Consider the following 22,350-nt stretch of genomic DNA (forward strand, 5'->3'; position numbering starts at 1 on the left):
TTCTATTTTGATAATGGTGACGTAGTCTATTTTTCAAGTGAATTACTTAGTCTATTTGTTTTTGTCATGTTCACATGCCTTACAATGTTACTTAACTTGCGTTTTCTAATTTCTCTAGTCCCATTGAACTCATTCTCAATTTCTTTGTTTTGTACTTTCATTTTCTTACGATTGACTCTTTTATATTAATCCTGCTTTTGGAGATTGTATGGTTATAATTTCTATCATTTCAAAATGAATTGGCGAGACCTCAGTTGGGATTAGGTTTAGCAGCAAGACAGCATTTGCAGATACGTGGACAAACATTCAAACCTGGAAAACTTGCTCTCCAGATCCTCTATAGCCTAAAAAGGAGCTAAAGAAAACACAAATTAATGATTTCGTTTTTTGGCAACTCAAGACATAACCATGGAGCCATGCAAAGGAACAGACCAGAGCCTACAAAGGGGGAGAGACTTGCCAATCCAGAGGGAAAGCTCCTGAGTCAGCTGTAGTGGGCGAGAGAAATAGCGGGTTCGAATATGCAGACATAACAGTGACAAACTGTAAGAAGCTTAGAAGAACTGGGAGAGAAAGGGGAGAGCAGAGGACCATAAGAAAAGCTTGTTTGGACAGCACACCAAGTGAGAAGGTTCATATTTGAAGCATATAGGTTTATGGTCTGTGCAAGACTGTTATAGCTAGAATAATCGGAGATGGTGAGGTTATGGAAGAAATAACACAACATTTCCACTTTAGCCCAAGCCCTCCAACTGAAAATAGGAAAGGACAACAGAAAATGGGATTTTGTGTTTTTGGCCTTCTGATAAGTATCAAATGCTCCCTGAAAGAAAATTCTGAGCCAGCTAACAGAGGAAACAAGGACTTCCAGCCTAGGACTGAAAATGAGATTCTTCCTTTGCCATGCTCTATGGAAAGTATAGCAGCAGACTCCCAGATAATGACTGTTGTAAATACCATAAATACAAGGGAAACACAGATTTGGGTTTGAGACGCTACAGAAACACAGAAATGCAAACAGGCAGAAGTAAAATAGCCCATCCATGTGGGCAAGTGTCATCCTGGATATAAAGCCCGAAATCATCAAATCCAGGAAAAGCAGAGAGGCAACCTTTACAGTGTCCTTTTTTAACATATTTGATTTCAGGAGAGATTTCCATCTTTTGGAAATATAAAATTCTTTATGATAATCACAATAGTTTTAGAAGGATATACATAGTAGAACCTGCTATGAATTGATATATGATCAGAAAATATTAATCCTAGTTAATTTGACAAGCTTTGGTGACCCTGCTATATGAAAGAATATTATATTAATTTTTTAAGACCATATGAGACCTTGTATAACATTAAAGTGACCATAGTTTTTCTTCTCTAGTTTCTATGTGTGCCTGCTGCAGTCTAATATAAATCCCCTTTTATTTACCAAAATGAAATACATTTGTACAAGTGAGTCAGTTTGATAAGACGTGCCTAAATATGTATAAGTTTATCTTCTCTAATTTCTATGTATGTCTCCTGCAGTCTAATATAAATCTCCTTTTATTTACCAAAATGAAATACATTTGTACAAGTTAGCCAGTTTGATAAGACGTGCCTAAATATGTATACAATTAATTTAAAATTTAAGTAGAATAAACAATTAAGAATGAGATAAATACAACATCATTATGTTTCTCAGAAATCAGCACCACATTGAATTCAAATATTGAGTTGAGCTGGCTGTAAGAATATTGTATTCTTAATTCTTCAATGTGGTCGAGAACACCACAAAAACTAAATGGTGAAGTGCATCCTGAATTTTCTCAATGGCTGTGCTTCCATCAGTCTCTATATCACTAGTGAGAATTTGTGCCTTGTCTTCAATAGAGCTTTCTTGCAAAATTCCCTGTCTGGCCTCTCGTCCATCTTGTGAAGCATTTCTTATGCCTTCTTGAAAGGCAGCAATAATATCTGATATCCCTGTAACATGACAATTTAGAGAAGTTATCAATGACACAATGTGGAGTGGTAATGTACAAAATCAACTCATGGAAGGCAATGTACAAAGTTTCATTTTGTAAAGCCTTTGTTTAGTGGAGAGATTAACATGATTTTCTATGATAAAAACACTATCATAGCAAGAATTATATCTACGCGTAAAAAACTGTTCTGTAGAATAGACAGATCAAAAAATACAAGCAAGCATGTATGTGAACAATACCATAAGATTAAGTTTGGAAAGATGCCATGATATTTTTAAAATCCATGCAGTTTAACCAAAATAGTGCTAAACTTATACAAATGTCCGTAGTATTGATGCAGTGCTAATGCAGTTCCTCTACTTTCGGCATCATCTTAAAGTGGATGACACCAACTTGAATTTTAGAAAGGAACAAGCTTACAAATGCTACAAAAGGAATTAAGCATATAAAAGTGCCTGAATACATTAGAATCTAGATACTAAAGATACTTAACAAAGCCTCACTAACGTAAACTGTAACTGTCGCATTCCATGTTTTAATAGTTGTTATCCGAGAAGTAGATGACCACTAGGTTGACATGCACACCGTAAAAACATATTGGAAAATCAATGCATATCTGACTCACTGAGTCACTACTTATCTTGGAAAAGTGAATGACCTGCTTAGGATTCATATTTATTTTCAAGGCCATGACCTCTTAATCCATTATCATGTCAACCGTGCCCCCTTTCAGGAGTAGCACACTCTTGCTGATCTACCCAAATAATTTTGATCTCTTGAAAAAATGCCAAAAGTAATCACTTTTCAAATGCAGAGAGGCATACTGAATATTTACTAGAAGTTTTACATACAATCAAATCACATGTTATTAGAGAATTATAAAGGTATTATCAAATGTTTGGTTAAAGATTCTCTTTGCAATTTGAGGAACATTTCAGGCAACAATTTTGTTAGGACGGAAGGTGGAGAACACCATAAGGACACGTATCACTTACATGGTTTTTGTAAGGTAACTATTAGGATTATGCATGCCCTATCACAATAATGATTTCCGCGACCATATAGAAAAGGTAAGAATTTTCTCAAGAACCAATTCAAAGGCTATTAGAAATTCCACTCTCATCAAGTGGAACAAGGTTTCAGCAAAATTCACTACGAACGTCTTACTAATGTCGCAACTTTACCAAGATTCTCAGATAATATCTTTATGCATTTCCTATACCAAAAATTGAATTGACTCGGAAACTAGAACACTAGAGGTAGGATCAACTGAGTAAGTTGAACGAACCAAGTCGACTCACTAACAAAGAAGCACTGACTGAATGTGTTGAAATATGTAACTAGGTTCGGTCTTCATTAATGTATTTGAGTCACAACGAAATATATTTATCAAAAGAATGAAGAAAATATTTTTATTATTATTATTATTATGACTTATTAAAGCATGGTTTTCATACTTGGGTTATCATGTTTTAGGTCAAAGTCCTCATTAAAAGAGACCCTTCTTGGGTTTTCGAATCATGTAAAAAGAATTAATATTGAGTCAAATATGCTATTTGCCCCCCCTCCACACCAAGTCGGCCTTAACTAGGTAATTTGACCTCACCAGAAGCCTATATATTGGAGCAGTTCAATTTCATTTGGAGCATTCTCTCTCACACAAGTTCGACTTACAAGCCAAGACAGTGAAAAAGAGCGAAGTTGAAATAGAGCTGGAAAAGGGTGCGAAATTTGGAAGGAAGGAAGAAGACATCAAAATCAAAGTTTTGGGCCATCTATCTCTCACTCGAGTGGAGTATCTAGGAAGATCGAAGTTCTTCTTGTCTAGTTGAAGTTGTTGCTGCTGCTGCCAGTTGCTGGGTCGAAGCTGCTACTACAAGTTGCTGCTGCTAGGTCGAAGTTGTTATTGAAGGGTTATCATCTGCAAGAAGGAAGAGAGGGCTGACTTGGTGTGGAGGAAGTCTTTGTCTAGGTCAAGAGTCTTGGATTATCTCGTGAAACTATTGAAGGAAGAATTGTTGACTGGGTTTTCCCCTAGATAGGGGTTTTGCCCTAGCTGTCCGCCTACATCTGGTGTCTTTGTGTTATTGTTTTGGTAATTGCTTGATGAACTAAAAGATAAAAGAATCACAAGTAATTATCTATATCAGAAAATCTTTCTGCCTTTCTGATTTTCTAACAGAAAGAAGATTAACAATGAAGTTGACTAGAAAATTAACTACACTAGATCAACTAGTGCACATATGTTGACAAATCAAACAGGGAGATTTACTCAGATTCGATGAACACATGCATTGAATGATTGGTGGGAGCCTTATGAATAGTGTTAGTTTGGTTCGACAGATATCAACGGGGAGGGGATGTCTATGTGGCATTTATTGGAAAAATATGGTAGGCCAGCATTTTCATCATGATGAAAATTAAAAATTTGGATTTTTTTTGCCTCCAAAATCTGCACATCAGCCTCATATTATTTCAAGTCGGCTGGGTCCCCAATAAGGCACCCATTTGACCCCCCCTTGGAAGTCTATATAAAGGAGAGGTTTCCTCCTCATTTGGCACATCAATTTTTGTCTTGATCATCTCTTGATCCAGCAAATTTCAGAAGGAGAAAGGAGGCCGAAAATCTGATGGAGGGCTATGGGACTTGGCTTGGCATTTCTCTTATTCTTGGGTATTGGTTTGGTTATTCTCTTGATGCTGTTCATGATGTATGGATGAACTATGAACTCTCTCTCTCTCTCTCTCATAAGGAAGAATTTCTCGGTTTTGCCCTGGCCTCAGACATAATTTCTGTCTCTTGTCTTATGGTTTCTTGGTTATTTCTCTACTGCTCTTTCATGGTTTTAATCGTTGAATTTTCTTCTGTATAACTGCTTAATGATTATGAATGAATGATATGTTCAATGAATGCTAACTGAATCACTGAAAGTAGTTATCTTTTGTAGATATTTTGTTTTCTACCTTGTGCCCTAGAAAACTCAACATGGTATCAGAGCCACGGTAAGATCCAAGAGCAGTTAAGTATCAAAGTTATCTGTCTGGCAGTCTGAAAATCTCAGGCTTGCTTCTCTGTTGAAGGTTATAGAAGAATGCATTTCTATCATTCACAGGCCTACATACAGAGGACTCTCTAAGGATAACTTCTTGAAGTCTGGTTCAAGTTAGCTCCTATTCCTTTGTCTGATCCCGAAGCTGCACCTGGAAGGTCTGACCCAAGCCAAAGTTACTAACAGTGATAGAAGAGATCTAAGGCTGAAGTTTTGTGGCTACTTCAACAAGATCCTGAGGTCCAAATTTGCTCCTGTTGATGATCCGAGTTTCTCACTTGTCTGAGCTAATGTCTACTAGGCCGAGACCTAGTATGACAGCAATCCAAGTTGGATTCCTTACATAAGATTCTAGGCCAAGATCCTAGTCCCAGTGACCCTTGATTGGACAACCAAATCAGATATTTCTGTGAATACTTTTGAAGTCAATCAAACCGAGATTCTATACTGGCTTGGCCGAAGTCCTGAGGTTAGTCCTTGTCTGTCACGCCCCTACACCAGCGGTAGTCTTTCAACCGCTTATAGCGAGGTGCGGCACCACCGAACGCTTTCTTTTCACCAATACTCACCTTCGTGGACTACGCCTAATTCACTTGTCCTTACTTAGTTTGTTTTTCGCAACCAAGTAAAATGCATTTATCCTTTATACTTAATGAAGCCCATACTCATTCATTATCCATATGCAATTAACCAAGAACATCAACAATTGCAAACAAGTATAAAGGGAGGGGCAACTCCCGAATAGTCTGCCCAACAATATATTATAACAGTTTCTTCAATAATACATCATCAAGTATACTTGGCAAAACTCCAAGTCTATACTTAGAATAATTTTACAATCAAGGCATAGAACAGCCTTTTACAACATCAATGCCAATCTACACGGTAGGAGGGTGCTCACCCGAGACACCTAAGACTCCCCCTTAGATTCTGCACGATTTCCACCTCAAACCGCACTCTGATCGACCTACGACTGACCTCCGGTAAAACTGCGCACTTCCACCTTAGAGCGCATGAGCTATGCGCACTCTAACTTATTTCTGCGCCCTTTTTACCCCTTGTCCAATGCGTAGAAGAGATATGCGAAGTTCGTTGGTTGGATGTCCAAATGAGCTCTAGGCTCTCTGTATTTATACACATTTCTGCGTGTGTTTGGGGAGGGTGTCCAGCCTTAAGGCCGACCCCATAATCCATCACTATACGCCCACATGTGCTCCATTTAGCCATCGCATATAAACAAGAGTTCAACACTTAGTTTATTTCAAGTGTTTCTCCCTGTCGTCGCACTTAATGTCGCATGTCGTGGTGAGGATCGTCGCATTTCGTCGCATAAGGAGCGCCCGCCCGTCGCAAGTCCGCCCGCCCGTCGCACCGATGTGCGCCCGTCGCACCCAACGCTCAACCGCCCGAGTTTGCGAAGACCTTACATTGTCTGTGGCTAGAGGACTGATCTGATAACCATGACTGAGATCTGAAGCTTCTTGTCCAAGATATTCTGTCTGAATTGCAGGCTGCCATGGAAGGGCATCATCCGAATTCTGTGTCCGAGTTACAGGCCCCTGTGGTAGGTCCAAAAATCCAAGTTCTGTTGAAGGCCTCTGTGGTAGGTCCGAGAAGATCCGAGTTCTGTCAGAAATCCGGTGTATTTCTGTGGCACATAATGAAGGTCCAAAGTTTCTGTTTAGGACTTCTAGTTACAGTCCAAAGTTAGAGGTTAATTCTGGTTCGAGAAAACTATGGTTGGAGGACCGAATTAATCATAGTCTGTCCGAGTTGATGGCTAAGTGCAGAAGTCTGAGCTTATTTATGCTACAGTATCCTACTGATCCGCGCCTATATTACTGTGGAGGTGGTCGAGTCCTAGAACTCTACAAGACATCTCTCTGTGGCACTTCGTATCTCTCTGTGGCCATGAGATATATATATATATATATATATATATTGTGAACTGTGATATTACAAAATTCACCTCTGTTATAAACTATATATCTAGGCCGAGCACTTGCATATCTGTGGGAGCACCTAATCCGAGCCAATGACTCTATGTGATCAAAAGTCAGAATATTTTCTATATGGTAAAGATCAGACGACCAAGGTATATAAAATTCTAAATATCTAGTCTTATCATTGACTAGATTTCTCTGAAGGATGGTAGATCAAAACACTTGTCTTCCAAATCTCAATAGTATCTCAGTGTCAGCGTTGTTCATGATAAGTATTAGCAGAAATTGCTCAGAATGCCAGTAATGTAATTATGATCCATACTCTGGAAAAGATGCCCAGGTATTGACTACAATCCGAGCTTTTGGAAAATCGATAACAAGGTTGCAATATTGTGAAGGATTGAAGGATATTCATCCTAAAGTATGAGGCCATGAAAGCAAATGCATGGAACTAGACTGAGGTTAAAATTCTGACATACCTCTGAAGGCCTAGAAATCTTGATATCTCTCAATAGATATAAGTCTGAGGAATCACCCTGAGTTCTCCATAATTTGAGATGTCTGAATTTGACTGTGTTAGATTAAATTTCCTCTGTGATTGAGTCTAATAAGATCCCTGTCCTCCTAATAGAAGATAGATGATCTTCACTGCAAGAAGCCAACCTGGTTATCTATTCAGTCATAAATTGTTGCCTTGGTGAAGAGTTCAGTAAATGACTTAAATCTGGAATATGTGAATTTCATTCTATGATGAATATCTCGGTATATCTAAATCCAGAACCATTAAAGAAGTCTGAGACATGTGACTACGAAAGTAGAATCCATGATGATCAGGAGTATTGTAGTAATCTTCATTTGAGTTTTGGTGGCTTGGCATCTTTAAAAGAAAATCAAGTTGCAAGACTGCAAGAATAGCATCATGTCATTTCAGGTATTACTTATCTCTCTCCAAAACAGATGTCTCTAAAGGTCTGGCATGAATAATTGAATAAGTCTTGACCTGACTGATAAAATATGTTAATAAAGGAAACGCAGTTGATACATTGTGATTTAAAGCATGCAACTTTAGACATAATCAATTGCTAGATGTCAAGGTTACTCCATCTGCTAAGGATCTGAGAACTGGATTACAACATCTGGGGCTTGAAAGTCTGTATAATTGACCAGAGTCTTGGAATGGTTCAATAAACTATAGGGGTATGTGAAACCCCTGGATTACCAATGTTGAAATTAATGAAAATGAAGAAGAGTGGAAGAATGAACGTTATTGATAAAGATAAGCATTAGGGTTTGTAACCCTAGTCTAAAGCTGAAAAATCTTTAGGGTTTGGACCTAAAACCCTATCGAGTAAAAAAAGGTTGTAAATCAAAGCCCAGCGCCTATGGATTAAATTGCTTCCGCTTAAGAAGACACCCTAGCTCATAGAAGATTTGACATTTTGATGATGAGGTTGATTTGCAGGTTGGATGTAAGAAGGCTAAAAGATTAAGAGGGAGCAGTCATGTTCTCAAAAGATAAGTATTTTGTATTTCTTTTATTTCATTTTATCATCACTAATGATGTGTAATCTTTGATGATGATGTAGACAAGGTCAACTTCTCGATAATGATATGGATGATGAACTCCTAAATGATGTGGACTTCTTAATGATTTGAACTTCTTGATGATGTGAATTTCATGATGATGATATGGAATTCCTTGATGATGATATGAACTCCTTGACGATGTAGATTTCTTGATGATGTGGACTCATTGATGATGATATGGACTCCTTAACGATTTCTCGATGATGTGGATGAGATTGATTGAACCCAAGAAGACTAAGATCAAGATGAAACTGACACACTCTTGAAAGATAAGTACTTTCTTGATTGTTTCTATTATTGTTTCATTATGAGTCTCTTGTTTCTGTATGTCTTGCTTGGTTGTAGTTGTTCTTTCATGAGGATTGCAAGAACGTGATGAAGTATGTCAAGGTTGGGACAATCGTTGAAACTATGGAACAACAAATTGACAAGAAGACTCATGATTGGATGAGCCTTCGACTCAAAGTAAGCGGACAAATTGAAGTATGTTTTGATCTATGTGACTTCCATGATGAAGATGGCTAGAAGTTTTTGAAAAACAATGTTGATCTGAATGTGTTAAAAAATGAGCTCATGATTTTTCTGCTATGTATTCATGATATGTTTCTGACAAGGTTTGAGGTACTCTTCGTCCAGTATAAGAAGACGTTGATTGAAGAAATGTAATATTGAAAGTATGGCACAAGCACGGTGAAATCTCTGCTAAGGTTGTGGCATAATGGACTGTGAGTCCGTGGATATTTGTTTGAGAAAAGAATTTGAAGAAGCTACAAGACTGTTGATTTGAAGAATCCCTCTAATTGGCTCATTGAGACACCTAATGCTTGAAATTACTAACTCTATCTGAACTAGATGTATTCTGGATACTACATTGGTTTGAATGACATCGACGGTCATCTTGCATGTAGCACAATTAAAGCAAGAAATGTAGCTGATTTGTGATTGTGATGCTGGTTGTTGATGTTTGCTTCTAGAAGAAGCCACTTATTATCTATTGGATTCGACCATGGTTGTTGATGTTTGCTTCTACGAGAAGCCTCTTATTGTTTGATGGATTCAACTATGGCACACTTTTACGATAAGCAAGGTGTTGATATTTGCTTCTGTGAGAAGCCCCGGCTAAAGCTGAATGAATAGATGGATGTTGTTGTCTGCTAGAATGTTTGATAAAGTGTTGAAGTCCACCATGGCTACTTTTCCGTTGTTGCATTGCTTGTTGATGATTATGGGAATGGCTGAAAATCCCTCCTTGAGAGGGAACACCGTTGATTAAGAAAACTAAGCACATGCTCTTCCCCCAGTCTTCTAACTAGCCATGGACTTGGTGGGGGCTAGGGGGGATGAGCAAAGGAGCTCCTGGGTGTGAGGGTACACCTTGGAGCCGTGGACTTGGCTGATTACATGCCCCAGTATGTCACCTTCGTGTCACTATTGACCAAGGGTCATGATGAGATGGTTAAGCTTGTTGGGATTGCCACCCATCTAGCTAGTGGGTGAGGAGACTTAGGTGTGTGTGATCTTTACCAAGGTCGAATGTGACTACCATGGACTTGGTTGTGGTAAATTGATCTACCCTGAGTGTTGGATGCAGGTATTCTACCACTTAATCACTAAGGATCAAGCTGGGTGAGGATCAGTCACTGGACATAGGGTGTGTGTGATCTTTACCAAGGTCATATGTGACTGTCATGGACTTGGTTATGGTAAATCGATCTCCCCTATTGTTAGTTATGGATCATTCTTCTGAGATAAGATGAGATAAGATCTATGGTGCAGCCAAAAAAATACCTCCCTGGCTTAGAAGGAGTGTTGAAATTAGATTGTAATGCTACCTGAATTCCTTACGATGAGACATGTACATCTAAGAGAGAATGAAAAGTACCTCCCTGGCCAAGAGGGAGTGTTGGAAAAATATGGTAGCCATGGTCGGTATTTTCAACATGAAGAAAATTGAAAATTTGAATTTTATTTTTGCCTCCAAAATCTACAAGTCAACCTCATATTATTTCAAGTCGATTGGGCCCCAATCTGGCACCCATTAGAACCCCCCTAGAAGTCTATATAAAGGAGAGGTTTCCTCTTCATTTGGCACATCAATTTTATCTTGATCATCTCTGATCCAACGAATTTCAGAAGGAGAAAAGGAGGCCAAAAATATGAAGGAGGGCCATGGGACATGGCTTGGCATTTCTCTTATTCTTGGGTATTGGTTTGGCTATTCTCTTGATGTTGTTCATGATGTATTAATGAACTATGAACTCTCTCTCTCTCACATAAAGAAGAATTTCTGGGTTTTCTCCTTGTGGGTCTTCCCTAGCCTCAAGCCTACCTTCTATCTCTTGTCTCATGGTTTCTTGGTTATTAATGCTAACTGAATCATTGAAAGTAGTTAACTTTTGTAGAAAATATGTTTTCTAGCTTGTACCCTAGAAAACTCAACAGCATTCAATGAAAAGAGCTAGTTGACTGGACAATAACAACAGTAACCAAAAGAGAAGTCAAACCATTTTGATCGTTGAAGGAATACAAGGGCAATTGAATTTATTTAATCAACTTTTGCAAATGGCCCATAAAAAGGCATACGACAAGATGAGAGGGGTTAAATGTCAGGATGGGAGATTAGGCAAGGAAATCTAAACATGGAAGTTGATTGAAGGATCACTATCGACTTAGAAAGTAGTATTTTTTAGAGCAGTGGGAAGTTCCCTTTGGAAAGGACTAGCCTCTACTTTGTTACTAGTAGTGTTAGGGATTATAAAATGTGCACCTATGAATGTGGAATCTCAGAGGTCATGTAAGTTTACTATTGTAAAATATTCACTTATCGACATTCTCGAAGAATGTAGTGGGATGAAGAATGCAAAAACACCCCCGCGAACCACATGGTTAAACAAGCCAATGATATAATCAACAAGTGTTGATCTACCATCTTTGAAAAGATTAGCTTCAAAACCCCTCCTTATCTATTGTTTTACTAGGACTCATCTCCCAAATGGCCTCTCATATGTCTATGTAAAATAACTGGTAACAAGGTGTTGTGGGGGTGAGGTGCTTAGAACAAAAGGATGCCTAAGAACATCATAGAGGGAAACTGTGTGGATGAACATGGAAAGAGGCTTAAGATTTGAGGGGAGGACAGAGCAATGGGGGAAGACAATGTGCCAAGGTAATGATAAGAGGGTTGCACCCAGTTTACATATCTGAGAGACGAAGTGATGTTTCCCATGACACACAAGACCATGATAAGATTTGCTAAGTATGGAATAGGAGTAGAAGTTATGGAGAGGAGCATAACAAAGCATATTAATTCAAAAAAATATCAACGAGTTGATTAGTATCAAAGTTGAAGTTACCTCATGATTGTTGAAGAATCTAGGGCATCTAGATTATAGTGAGATTCTTCTGACAATGATAACAATTTGTGAAGTACTTTTACTTTTCGTATTAGCACAATCTTCTCTTATTATTATTAGTGTGTGTTCTTCTTACTTCATCAAAGAGTAACCAAAACAAAAGAGACAAGAACACAAGATGTTGGCTCCCCGGCAAGGCAAGCCCTCTCTCTCCTAGAGAGGAAAACCCTTCTGCAAATTTCTCTTATTGGAGCTTCAATTGATAAATGCCAAACCCTAGACCTTGACCGGTTGATCCTCCAAGCACAAGACATAGTCTCTCTTTCTTTGTCCTTCAATTGATGCCTTCTTCCAGATTGCACCTTGATCTCTTCCTTCACACTTCTTCCGGCAACTGCAAAAACCCTAGGTCTCCTTAAAGACCTCTTCTTTGGTGTCCTTCTTTCCTTCTCTACCTCGCTTGACAATTTTCTTTCTCCTTAATACTTAGGCTAGAGAATGAGGCGTATATCCTTGAGGTTAGAGGTTGATCCTCTTAACCCTTACTGCTGCTTTGTTTTCTTCGCACGTGTGGCCGATCTAGAGGACAAGATTGCCCTTCTAGCTTGCTCCTTTCCTTCGCTTGAGATGGGACCCACTTCGCTTGATATGGAGGCCTATTTGAGACCTATTTTTAGCCCAACCGAAACTTCTTGGAGGACTGCAATTTTTTACTTGTTGCAGCATCAAAATGTCCTTTTCATTCGCACGTGTGATAGAGAGGAGCCCAAAAACAATCCCAAAACTTCAGATTTCTTTCCTCTCTTCTTCGCTACCCTAGAAGTACTTTTCTTGCTCTTTTTCGCACCTCTTTCTTGCCTCTTCTCTTCACTAATTTCAGAGGTCACTTGATGGTCTAATGGTGAGGTCGTACTGCTCTATATATAGGAGGTTGTCCCTCCTTTTAAACCGACTTGATCACCTGGGGAGGTCGACTTGACATTTGTGCATAAAATTCATTTCTTGAGCCGACTTGATGAGGAGACTTGTCTTTGTTTTGGAGGATCACCCTAAACATATTTCTTTGACTCTAATACATATGTTTACATAGTGTAACATGCCCACATGGGTCTTCAACAATTACATTGACTCTTTGACCTTCCTAGAAGCACCCAAACATGTGCTTGACCTATCAAATGCGCAAGAAACCCATTCTTGATAATGACAAAAATAATAATTCGTTTCTTTTACAAGTACATAGATCAAAATTACATTTATGAAGACCGAACCTAGTTACACTTTCTTCAACAATGATAGACATTGGAAACAAATTTACTGGGATTATTCAAAGGTGCCATATCATGTTGTCAGTACCCTGTGCAATATCTGAATAACTAGTGCACTTTCAAGCTATGGATCTACCATTATTAACACCCCTCAACCTCATAACAAAAGCTTACGAACTAACAAGGTTAGCAATCAATAAGCAAAGATCAAAGTATGGATTAGGCAAGGATCAAGGATCACAACCCTTTACACCATGCTAAAAACACTAACAAAGTTCCCCCTTAAAACCCTTCCAGTGTTCAAATAGCTTGAGGACTATCACTTGACAAAAGGATCAAGGTACACCACCTTTTATGTGGGCACCATAGCATATTATAATTTTTTATCCACAGAAAACCCTCCATGTACTTCCCTACAACCCATGGATAGTAAATAGAGTAAACCATCAGCCTTAAATACAGAGCCTAACCCCAAGGGGACCAAGAGAGTTGAACCCATGACCTTCCCAACCTTAGAAGAGAGATAAGAGGTCCCACATCTGGCTCATGACTACTCAAACTATCCCTCAAGATTATCATAACATATTATAATATAAAATTTGTAGCACAACCAAACCCTTAATGTCATAGTAGGTCTATGGGGAGTAACTAGACTCGAAATTCAAGGTTTATTATGAAGATGTGGTTATCAAATTTCCTCTTTCTTCCTTCGCCTCAAATCACAATTCCAATAATGCGTGCATCATAGTATATTATAATTTTTTATCCACGGAAACCCTTGCAAAAAACCTTCCATGTACTTCCCCATGATCCATGGATAGTAACTAGAGTAAACCATCGGCCCTGCTTACAGAGCCTAACCCCAAGGGGATCAAGAGAATTGAACCCATGACCTTCCCAACTTTGGAAGAGAGATAAGAGGTCTCACATCTGGCTCATGACTACTCAAACTATCCCTCAAGGTTATCATAACATATTATAATATAAAATTTGTAGCACACCCAACCCCCTGAAATTCAAGGTTTATTATGAAGATGTGGTTATACAATTTCCTCTTTCTTCCTTCATCTCAAATCACAATTCTAATAATGTCATTGTCTTCTACTTGTCGAGAGATTTCCAAAGATATAAATTTCATATCATTCTGAGCTCCAAGCACGAAGTTATGCCCATTTGAAGACTCACCCTTTAAAGGCCACATCAACTTTTGTACAGACCATGTGGCTAGCACGTGGCAGCGCTTTGGCCACATGTCACTCCAACATTGGTCCTTGTCCACTGACAACTCAACGTACCGAAGCCTCACTATATCAATGTTTCTATGAAAGGGTGCATCCCCATTTTCTCTTAATTTTTGGTATGTCGATATCTTGATATACCATTGCATCAATATCTCAGTGGCCCGATATGTTGATATCTCAATATGCCATTACGCTAATATCCCGGTGGCTTGATAGCCCAATATGACAACTCAACAAGCACACCATTCTCCAACATCCAATCACCACTTGACATGGCAAATGCTAATGTGTCCCTTACCATGTGGCACTGCTAATGTGTGCCACATGTCACTCATATTTGCCTAATTGGCATGCCAAAAACACCAAATTTGCATGACGTGTCCTCCACATGGTACTACCACACATCATCATTTTGGACATCTTTCCTAGTACTCCAATGCCTGATGCTATTAACTAATGTGATTGGTTAACAGGGTTATTGTCGCCAAGTGTCAACCCATTGACCGAAACCACACTATACCGAAGTTTCTTCCAAACGACATTTCTTTTATTTTCTCATTGTTCCAATAAGCCCCCATTCCAAATGCCTCTAGGTCATAGCCCTTACATCAACCATGTGACTAGGGGCTAAGGCCAAGGCCTCCAAACACCAAATTCTCATAAAATGTTGCACAAAGGACTATGCCCCCAAATTTCTCTTCAGTTGTACCACAAGAATCAAACCCTGACTTCCCTCTCTCCCAAATGAAGGACCTCACAACTGATTAGCAGCCTAAACTAGTGTACATTATGGACATTTAAAATCTTCAGCTAGACTCCAAAAATTCCATATTTCTTTAGTGAACTCTTTAATTTTTTCCATCATATTTTATAAGGCTTTTTCCTTTGAGCCCGACCCCCACTCCTCCCCGCCCCTTTGAATCAAGGCCTTTGTTCATGCCTCTAACATCCACATCATTCATAAGACCCTCTAATTACTTCATCTGGGGCCTAGAGCTTCTCTAATCTATCTAATGACAAACCATGGACACTAGCCAGGGCTTGGACTAGAAGTCCTTCAATCCCATGCTTAAAGTGCCATTTACTCCTTGTCCATAACATGAAAGGTATAGCACAAAAAGTACATTAAAGATTGATCTGGAGCATATCAGTATTATACATAGATTTCAGCCAGTTCTACTACTTCACATCATAAATAGACATCACATAGACCATATTTCCCATTAAGTAGACAAGCACATAAACACCATACATTTCAACAATAATCGATTCTTTCTCATTAGCATGATTTACATTGCAGAGATGAAGTAAATGAGGGTACTATCTAATCAAGATCCTATGTTGTCTACAACTGATGAAGGGTGAGCCATGTTCCACCCCTCCATAGGCTCAGTTGCACTGCATTATTTCTTGCAGTTAGCCACCCCGGACCAAACCAAGAGGCCATGAGGGAAGTTCAACTCAGCATTATAGGGTGGAGTCATGAAGGCCATTCGTCTTCATCAAATTAAATAATCAATTCCTTTAAGATCACACCAAGTCCATAGTTTTTCCCAGTTGTTCTAGGTGGTTTCTCAACTACTTCACAACAAGCATCCCAAGGGAAACATCTCCCAGTCTACTAGTGGTGTAAGGATGAAGGCCACTCTACTTCATCCACTCGAATGTTAGTATGGAGTCTTTCAGCCCATAGAGCCAAGGCATGTTCTCATTCACAAGATGGCCACAATAAGACCTGCACAACACAAGGAGATTCCTCCACTCAGTCAAGAGTCCCTTGGTGCCTCTCTCTGGTGCCTCAGTGCATAACACCTAAAAGTCCTTAACAATCCATTTGACCCTCTGTCCCATGCTAAGACTCGCCCCATGACCTCGCTCACTGTAACCAAGTGAACCAGAAATCATGAACAGGGTCTTTCCTTTTGGTTCACGCACAGGACACCAGCTCCCATCTCTCTTCTCTTCACACCTAAGTTGCACGAAGCAGGGAAACGGGTACGAGATTCCCGAAACGGGCACAGGTACGAAACGTGACCCCCCCAAATTTTGGAAACGGGGAAACGCAATATATATATATATATATATATATATATATATATATATAGGACATTTAAGAAATATGTGCAATCATAAAGCGTATATGATACATTCTAATTTATTACATTATGATTAAATTGTCAATGCATAAACTATAAGTCCCTAAATTTACATCACATTTACTCATGAAGGATCACATAATGAAAATAGCAATATCCAAAATCAACCACGAGAAATTTCTAATTTATTGTCTCGTGCTTGATTGGGAGTCTCCTCCTACATAGTCGAATGACCTTAGTGCTCTTGATTAAATACAAGTTCCATACCCTAGTACATGACAAAATCCAATGGAAACATTGTAATCTCCCCAATCCTGGAATCCTGAAAAACAGACAAGTCTGCTAGATTTTGAGTGAGATCTAAAATTCTACTTTCTCCATATGAAATCCAATGAGGGTGAAACCACTCTCAAACATCCTGAGTCATTAAAGGAGAATGTCACTTTTACTCACTTTTACTTTAAGAATTTAACATTACCATGAACTGCATATCAACACTAGGGCCATAGGCTTGAACATTAGGCTGCCCCACTCAAAAAAATCCTCTTTTTTATAACTTGGGAGGCATCCAAAAGATATTTTAGTCGCCCAATAAAAAATTAGAAGTGGAAAATTAAAAAAAAAAATACAAGAAAAAGTCAAGTTAGAAGAGGAAACTCCATCGTACGGCCTGGCCATGCTGGCCATGTTTCCTCCTCGAGAAACGAGCCAGTACAGCCAGAAATGCGTTTCCAGGCTGTACGGTATGAGTTTCCTCGTTTCCGTTTCATTTTCGTGGAACTTAGCTTCACACTATGCTCTCTACTCTTCTTTTCCCCCATGCATGAGTGCTTTCTCTCCTTATGAGAGAATGTTTCTCCTCTCTCGTTGCTTATTCTCCATGAGAATTCTTACTTCTATCACCCCCACCTGAGTGCTCTCTGTGAGAGAATATTTTATTTTCATCTTATCCTCTAAGAATGCGACCTGCCCTTGCTTCTTTCTCTGCCTGTCCCTTTTAGGGTCAGCTTCCTTGATGGCTTTCTGTCAAGTTTGCCCATGCTTGGTCAAATCAGAAACTTCTATTGAAGTCTTCTAGTGGTACACTATCCATACCTCTTGAGCAGTCCTGGTACTATTGCCCCATTCCTCTCATAATGGCTGGAAGTTATTACTACACCTTCCCACCAGATATTTTCTTGGGAAAGGTTGACAGCCTTGATCCTCATCAACATTTGGCTCAGACAATAATCCATTGGCAACTATTAATTCTCGAAATCCCTTTTGTTGGCTTCCCTCCTCCTCGTGACTTCTCATTGTATGTATTGTATCAAGGCTTCAACACTTCATCAACTGGCATTTAAATTATAATAAAAATTATTTCAGGTATTTTTCCCATTTACATTTACATGCCCATACATAGATCAATAAAATAATTAATTACAATTACAATGCCAATGGGGGTTAAGTGTCGGGGATATTACAAAATTGAATATAGTGTACATAAAAGTGACATGCCATAACCCTTGCAAGTTGCACCTACATTTCAATAATGGTCATTCTATGAATTATAAGCACAAATTCGAAAAACAGCTGCTCGTTTGCTCTTTTTCCAGTTGAACACACTCAGTATGGTGGATAGTCAAGTTTCATAATTGTAAAAGAAATCCATGAATGTCCTATCTGTGTACCAGTGGTAAAACTGTTTGAAACAGCCTCAATATCATCAGCCATAGCCTGTGCTTTTGATCTGATCAACTTTGCCTTCAAAATATAATCCTCTGGCCATTCAAGTTTCAGAGAATCTTCCATTACTTTGTCATGTTGTGCCTTAGGACTCGTTGACAGGACAGATTTGCCAAGGAGGAGGAGCTCAGATATCCCAAGACAGCACAGCTCTGAAAGCCTCTGCATAAACGAAGCATAAAAACATTCAGAGATGGTACAAGGTTCTATATGTAGATATCAAATAGTAACATTAGAATTGTAGCAAAATACAGGATAAAATTTCTGCTTGAAGATGTATCTTATGACAAGATTGGGTTGCTAAGGATTTTCTCTCACATGCACTGCTTCAGCTCTAATCGCCTCAAGACGACCAGATGTTTTCTGAACTATCTCATCAAGGGCAAGTCCGCCAAGTGCTGCTGTGAATCTGCAAAATAATAACAAATAAAAAGTATTCAAGGTTTCAAATCAGTGACCATACTAAAGAACAACGGCATAGGACATTGATGTGAACATGGCTAGATGCGATTACCCTGCTGCCATATCAGCTGCTTTGCTGACACTGGATTCACAAAGGGTTTTTATTTCATTTCCATTGCCCATTTCTGCACTCTCAACATTCTTCCCCTTGTTGAAGTCCAAGTTACTCATATCACTTTCATTACTTAATGTAAAGATCTGTTGGACCTGTTTGAGCATTCTATCAAAGGCAGCCTTATCTTCTCCTGACAATTTTGCTTTTGTTCTATTGCATAATAATGCATAATGATTTGACAATGCTTCCAGTTCCTGCAGATACTAAAATATTTCAGTCCTTCAAATTGCACTCAATAGCATAATAGATAACAGGACACTAAAAAGCACCTTACCTCAAGTTGCTCAGGACCTCCATAAATCCAAAAGCATCGATCAAAGGTTGCTTCTTCAGAGAACCGTTCCTCACCCACATCATCCTTGGTCAACCTGTCATCTTTCTCGATCTCAATGCCTGTCTCTGCAGCTAGCAGATCAATGGTCTCCCTACCAACTAGCTCTAGCACTTGCATCCCCTTCGCTGTAAAGGCTTTTCCACTCTGACAGACCCAGAAACACATCATGTAACATATGGGCAGATTAAGCATTCACAATCCTTCTAAAATTCTTGAAAAATAATGTACCCACCTCCAGCAAAGTTGGGGCAAGGGAGCTAGCTTTAGAGGGTAGGTCACCCTGTTGAATAGAATCAGCAAGATTTACAGCTGAATGCTCAATCCTGAAATCCAACATCGATAATTAACATAAAACTTCGAAATGTTTGTATGATGTTCATGAAGTATGAAAAAGGAACTTGTCACTTCCTGAAATAAAAACAATAGAGACAAGTGCACCAAAAGAAGTAAAAATTTAAACATGAAAATACAAAGTTTTGCATAATCTTCAAATTTGAGACCTATTCATGGAATTACAGGTATTGGACATAAGTTTACCATACACAATAAACGAATCAAAACAAAATATAGTAACATCCATGAGGGACCCAAAGCAATCAATAAGAACAGTTAAAGAGGAGGCAAGGATGACTTTTATTAAAAGTTCCAGATCATAGGGTTGTATTTGTAGAAAGATTTTATGGGAAGTTGAACAATGCCTGCAATCCATAAGTTGAAAATACGGGTCTATCTATCATCCTCAGATGACGATGAATTATTCAATTCTTTACAGGGCAGCAAATGGTAAATCTTAGGGTATGGACAGGCTCTCTTGTGAGATCTATAAGAAAGAATGGTCTGTGATTGGCAATGGTCTCCTGATAATCTGTCAAGAAGCACTGGGAGCGGATCATATAAGATAAGCTCTGAATTCAGGTTTAATCAAACTTATTCCTAAAGGGGAAAAACCAAAATAGTGGGAGGATGGAGACCAATGACCTTGCTTAATGTCTCCTAAATTGTGTTAGCTAAATGTTAACCAAAAATATTAAGCCAATTGTTGCATGAACTGTGCAAACTGAAGAAACAAGGTTGATTTGGAATTAAAATCCCTATATTGTACATGGGTCAACATCTAAATAATAGTTGAAGGATACGAATGTATCTGGGCCAGGGATACAAAAATTTGGCTTAGATATGTTAGAATATAATGACTTATGTTACTTTAAGAAATATAATAAGTCTAAGTCGAAGGTAAAAGTAAGAATGTGGAGTCACCAATGACCATGAATGCTCTGGAACCTGAATTCTTGGAAATGGAATTTCCCAATGAATAATACAAAGTCTTCTCGCGTCTGATCACTGTTCACTATCAGTAATCAGATTTGAAACTTGATGATTCTTTCCCGAGTAAAATGGAACCTTTCGCTCCCCAGCATCGGCACCAAAATGTTAGCACTCTATAAATTTCCCTAGGCTGAGGAGAGAAATTCCAGAGGTAACAACAATGCACGGGTACCCACACCCGGGGGTGGGGTTCTCGAACCCGTCCCGGGTTCCCGCACCCAAGTACCGGATTCGGGTACGGGTTCTTCCCAGACGAACCCAGAAGAACCGGGTTCTTCAAAAAAAAAATTGGGTTCTTTTCCTTTAACGGGTTCTTGGGTTCTTGGGTTCTTCGGGTGCTTGGGTTCTTGGGTTCTTCGGGTTCTTTGGGTTCTTTGGGTTCTTCATAAAAAAACTATATTAAAAATATAATTAATAATATATAGTTGGATTGAGGTTAAGAACAAAGTGCATACATTTGTTGTAGGAGATAGATCACACCCACAGACAGAGGAGATCTATGCAGAATTGCAGTGACTGACAGGGTTGATGAAGGAAGCAGGGGATGTACCTGATGTGCACTTTATGCTGCATGATAAGAAACAGGAGCAGGTGGTAGTGATCATCACATGATGTGCAATAGGAGTGGTGGGAATCTGCATTGTTTTACAAGAGGAAGAAGCTTATATTTTGTTTGTGCCTTTCAGCAAGTTGTAAAGACCACTGAAATCTCATCAAAAGCGCAAGAAGTGCATATGTCGTAATTGCCACTATTCTGCCAAGTTCATAAATGAGGTCACCATGCAGGAAACCGTCCTGAGTGATTTAATCCACTTCATTATTTCCTCAACTCTGTTTTTTTGGGATTTATATTGAGGCTTAAGTAAAATAAGTTAGCTGGAAGTGCTATATTATTCTGTTGGTGTCTCTACAAAGGGAGTGGAGGTTTGAGGACTGTTTACTGTTTTCATGTATCATGCCAAAAGCTATATCTCCCTAGGGCATTTCTCAAGGACAAGAGCCCATACAACAAGTTTGAAGTAGCATGGGTATTTTCAAAAATTTTAGGTTGAAGTTACATCAAGATATTCAAGTGAACAAAAGATGTGAGTGGACTGTCGACCTCCTTGGATATATGATTGCAGAGAGCTTGTCTGGGCAGAATAGGGATCGGGCTTCAGTTAGAGACCTTTTTTTCCTTGGAGCTTCAGGTAATGACTTATAAATAGCAGTAAAGGCATTTTCAGAGACACTCTTGTTCTATTTTTGCTCATGATGAGAAGTGTTGAAATTCAAATCTCACATAAATACATATAAGATGTAGATGCATGCACACAAATTGATGCATACACATAGACAGACATTAATGGACATAGAGAGAACAGACATTAATGGACATAGAGAGATGCACACAAGAATTATAGTTTATAGCTGTAATGTATTATTCCATATGTTGGCTTGACAAAAGACGCTTGCCAGCAAGCTGTATAATTGACTTTGTACTGATTTCATGTGTTTCATTTTTGGATGAAAATATGGTGCAGCTCTAAATTAAATAAGTTAATTGCATCAAGCAACATATGTTATGCTTGTCTGTATAAAACAATAGTTAATATCTTCACTCTTTTTTATGGTAGCTAATATTGGGGACTTGTGTTTGAGGGTCAAACAGGTAACATAACAATTGAGAAAGGTCTGAAATTCTGTTGGATTTGGAAAATAAAATGAAAGATAAGCATAGGAAGAGAAATTGGAAGCATGGAAAAGGATGGACATTATAGCAGTGTGATCAGACAAACAATGATGCCTGCAATGTTAATATGGCAATATAGAGTTAGGGAACAAGTTTGACCTGCAAAACTGTATTTGATAGGATGCTTGCGTGGTATGCAGTTTCGTGGAACTCAATG

The 22,350-nt window shown here is 38.8% G+C and overlaps 1 protein-coding gene across 1 annotated transcript in view; it reads right to left on the reverse strand.

Moving 5' to 3' along the window:
• Window positions 1–1,526: 1,526 nt before the first annotated feature.
• LOC149144857 (BAT2 domain protein) overlaps window positions 1,527–22,350 on the reverse strand; it is an 84,788-nt gene continuing 63,964 nt past the window's right edge. Inside the window, exons 4-9 of the mRNA XM_089449669.1 lie at window positions 19,368–19,458; window positions 19,076–19,279; window positions 18,739–18,995; window positions 18,543–18,633; window positions 18,170–18,386; window positions 1,527–1,962 (exon numbers count right to left, since the gene is read on the reverse strand). Coding sequence (XP_089305795.1) covers window positions 1,742–1,962; window positions 18,170–18,386; window positions 18,543–18,633; window positions 18,739–18,995; window positions 19,076–19,279; window positions 19,368–19,458 — 1,081 coding nt within the window. The 3' untranslated portion in view covers window positions 1,527–1,741. The remainder of the gene's footprint in view (window positions 1,963–18,169; window positions 18,387–18,542; window positions 18,634–18,738; window positions 18,996–19,075; window positions 19,280–19,367; window positions 19,459–22,350) is intronic.

The sequence above is a fragment of the Pinus tabuliformis genome, chromosome X, assembly GCF_031772625.1.
Source record: "Pinus tabuliformis cultivar Carrire ecotype Pingquan chromosome X, CPIR1, whole genome shotgun sequence".
Classification (NCBI taxonomy): Eukaryota; Viridiplantae; Streptophyta; class Pinopsida; order Pinales; family Pinaceae; genus Pinus; species Pinus tabuliformis.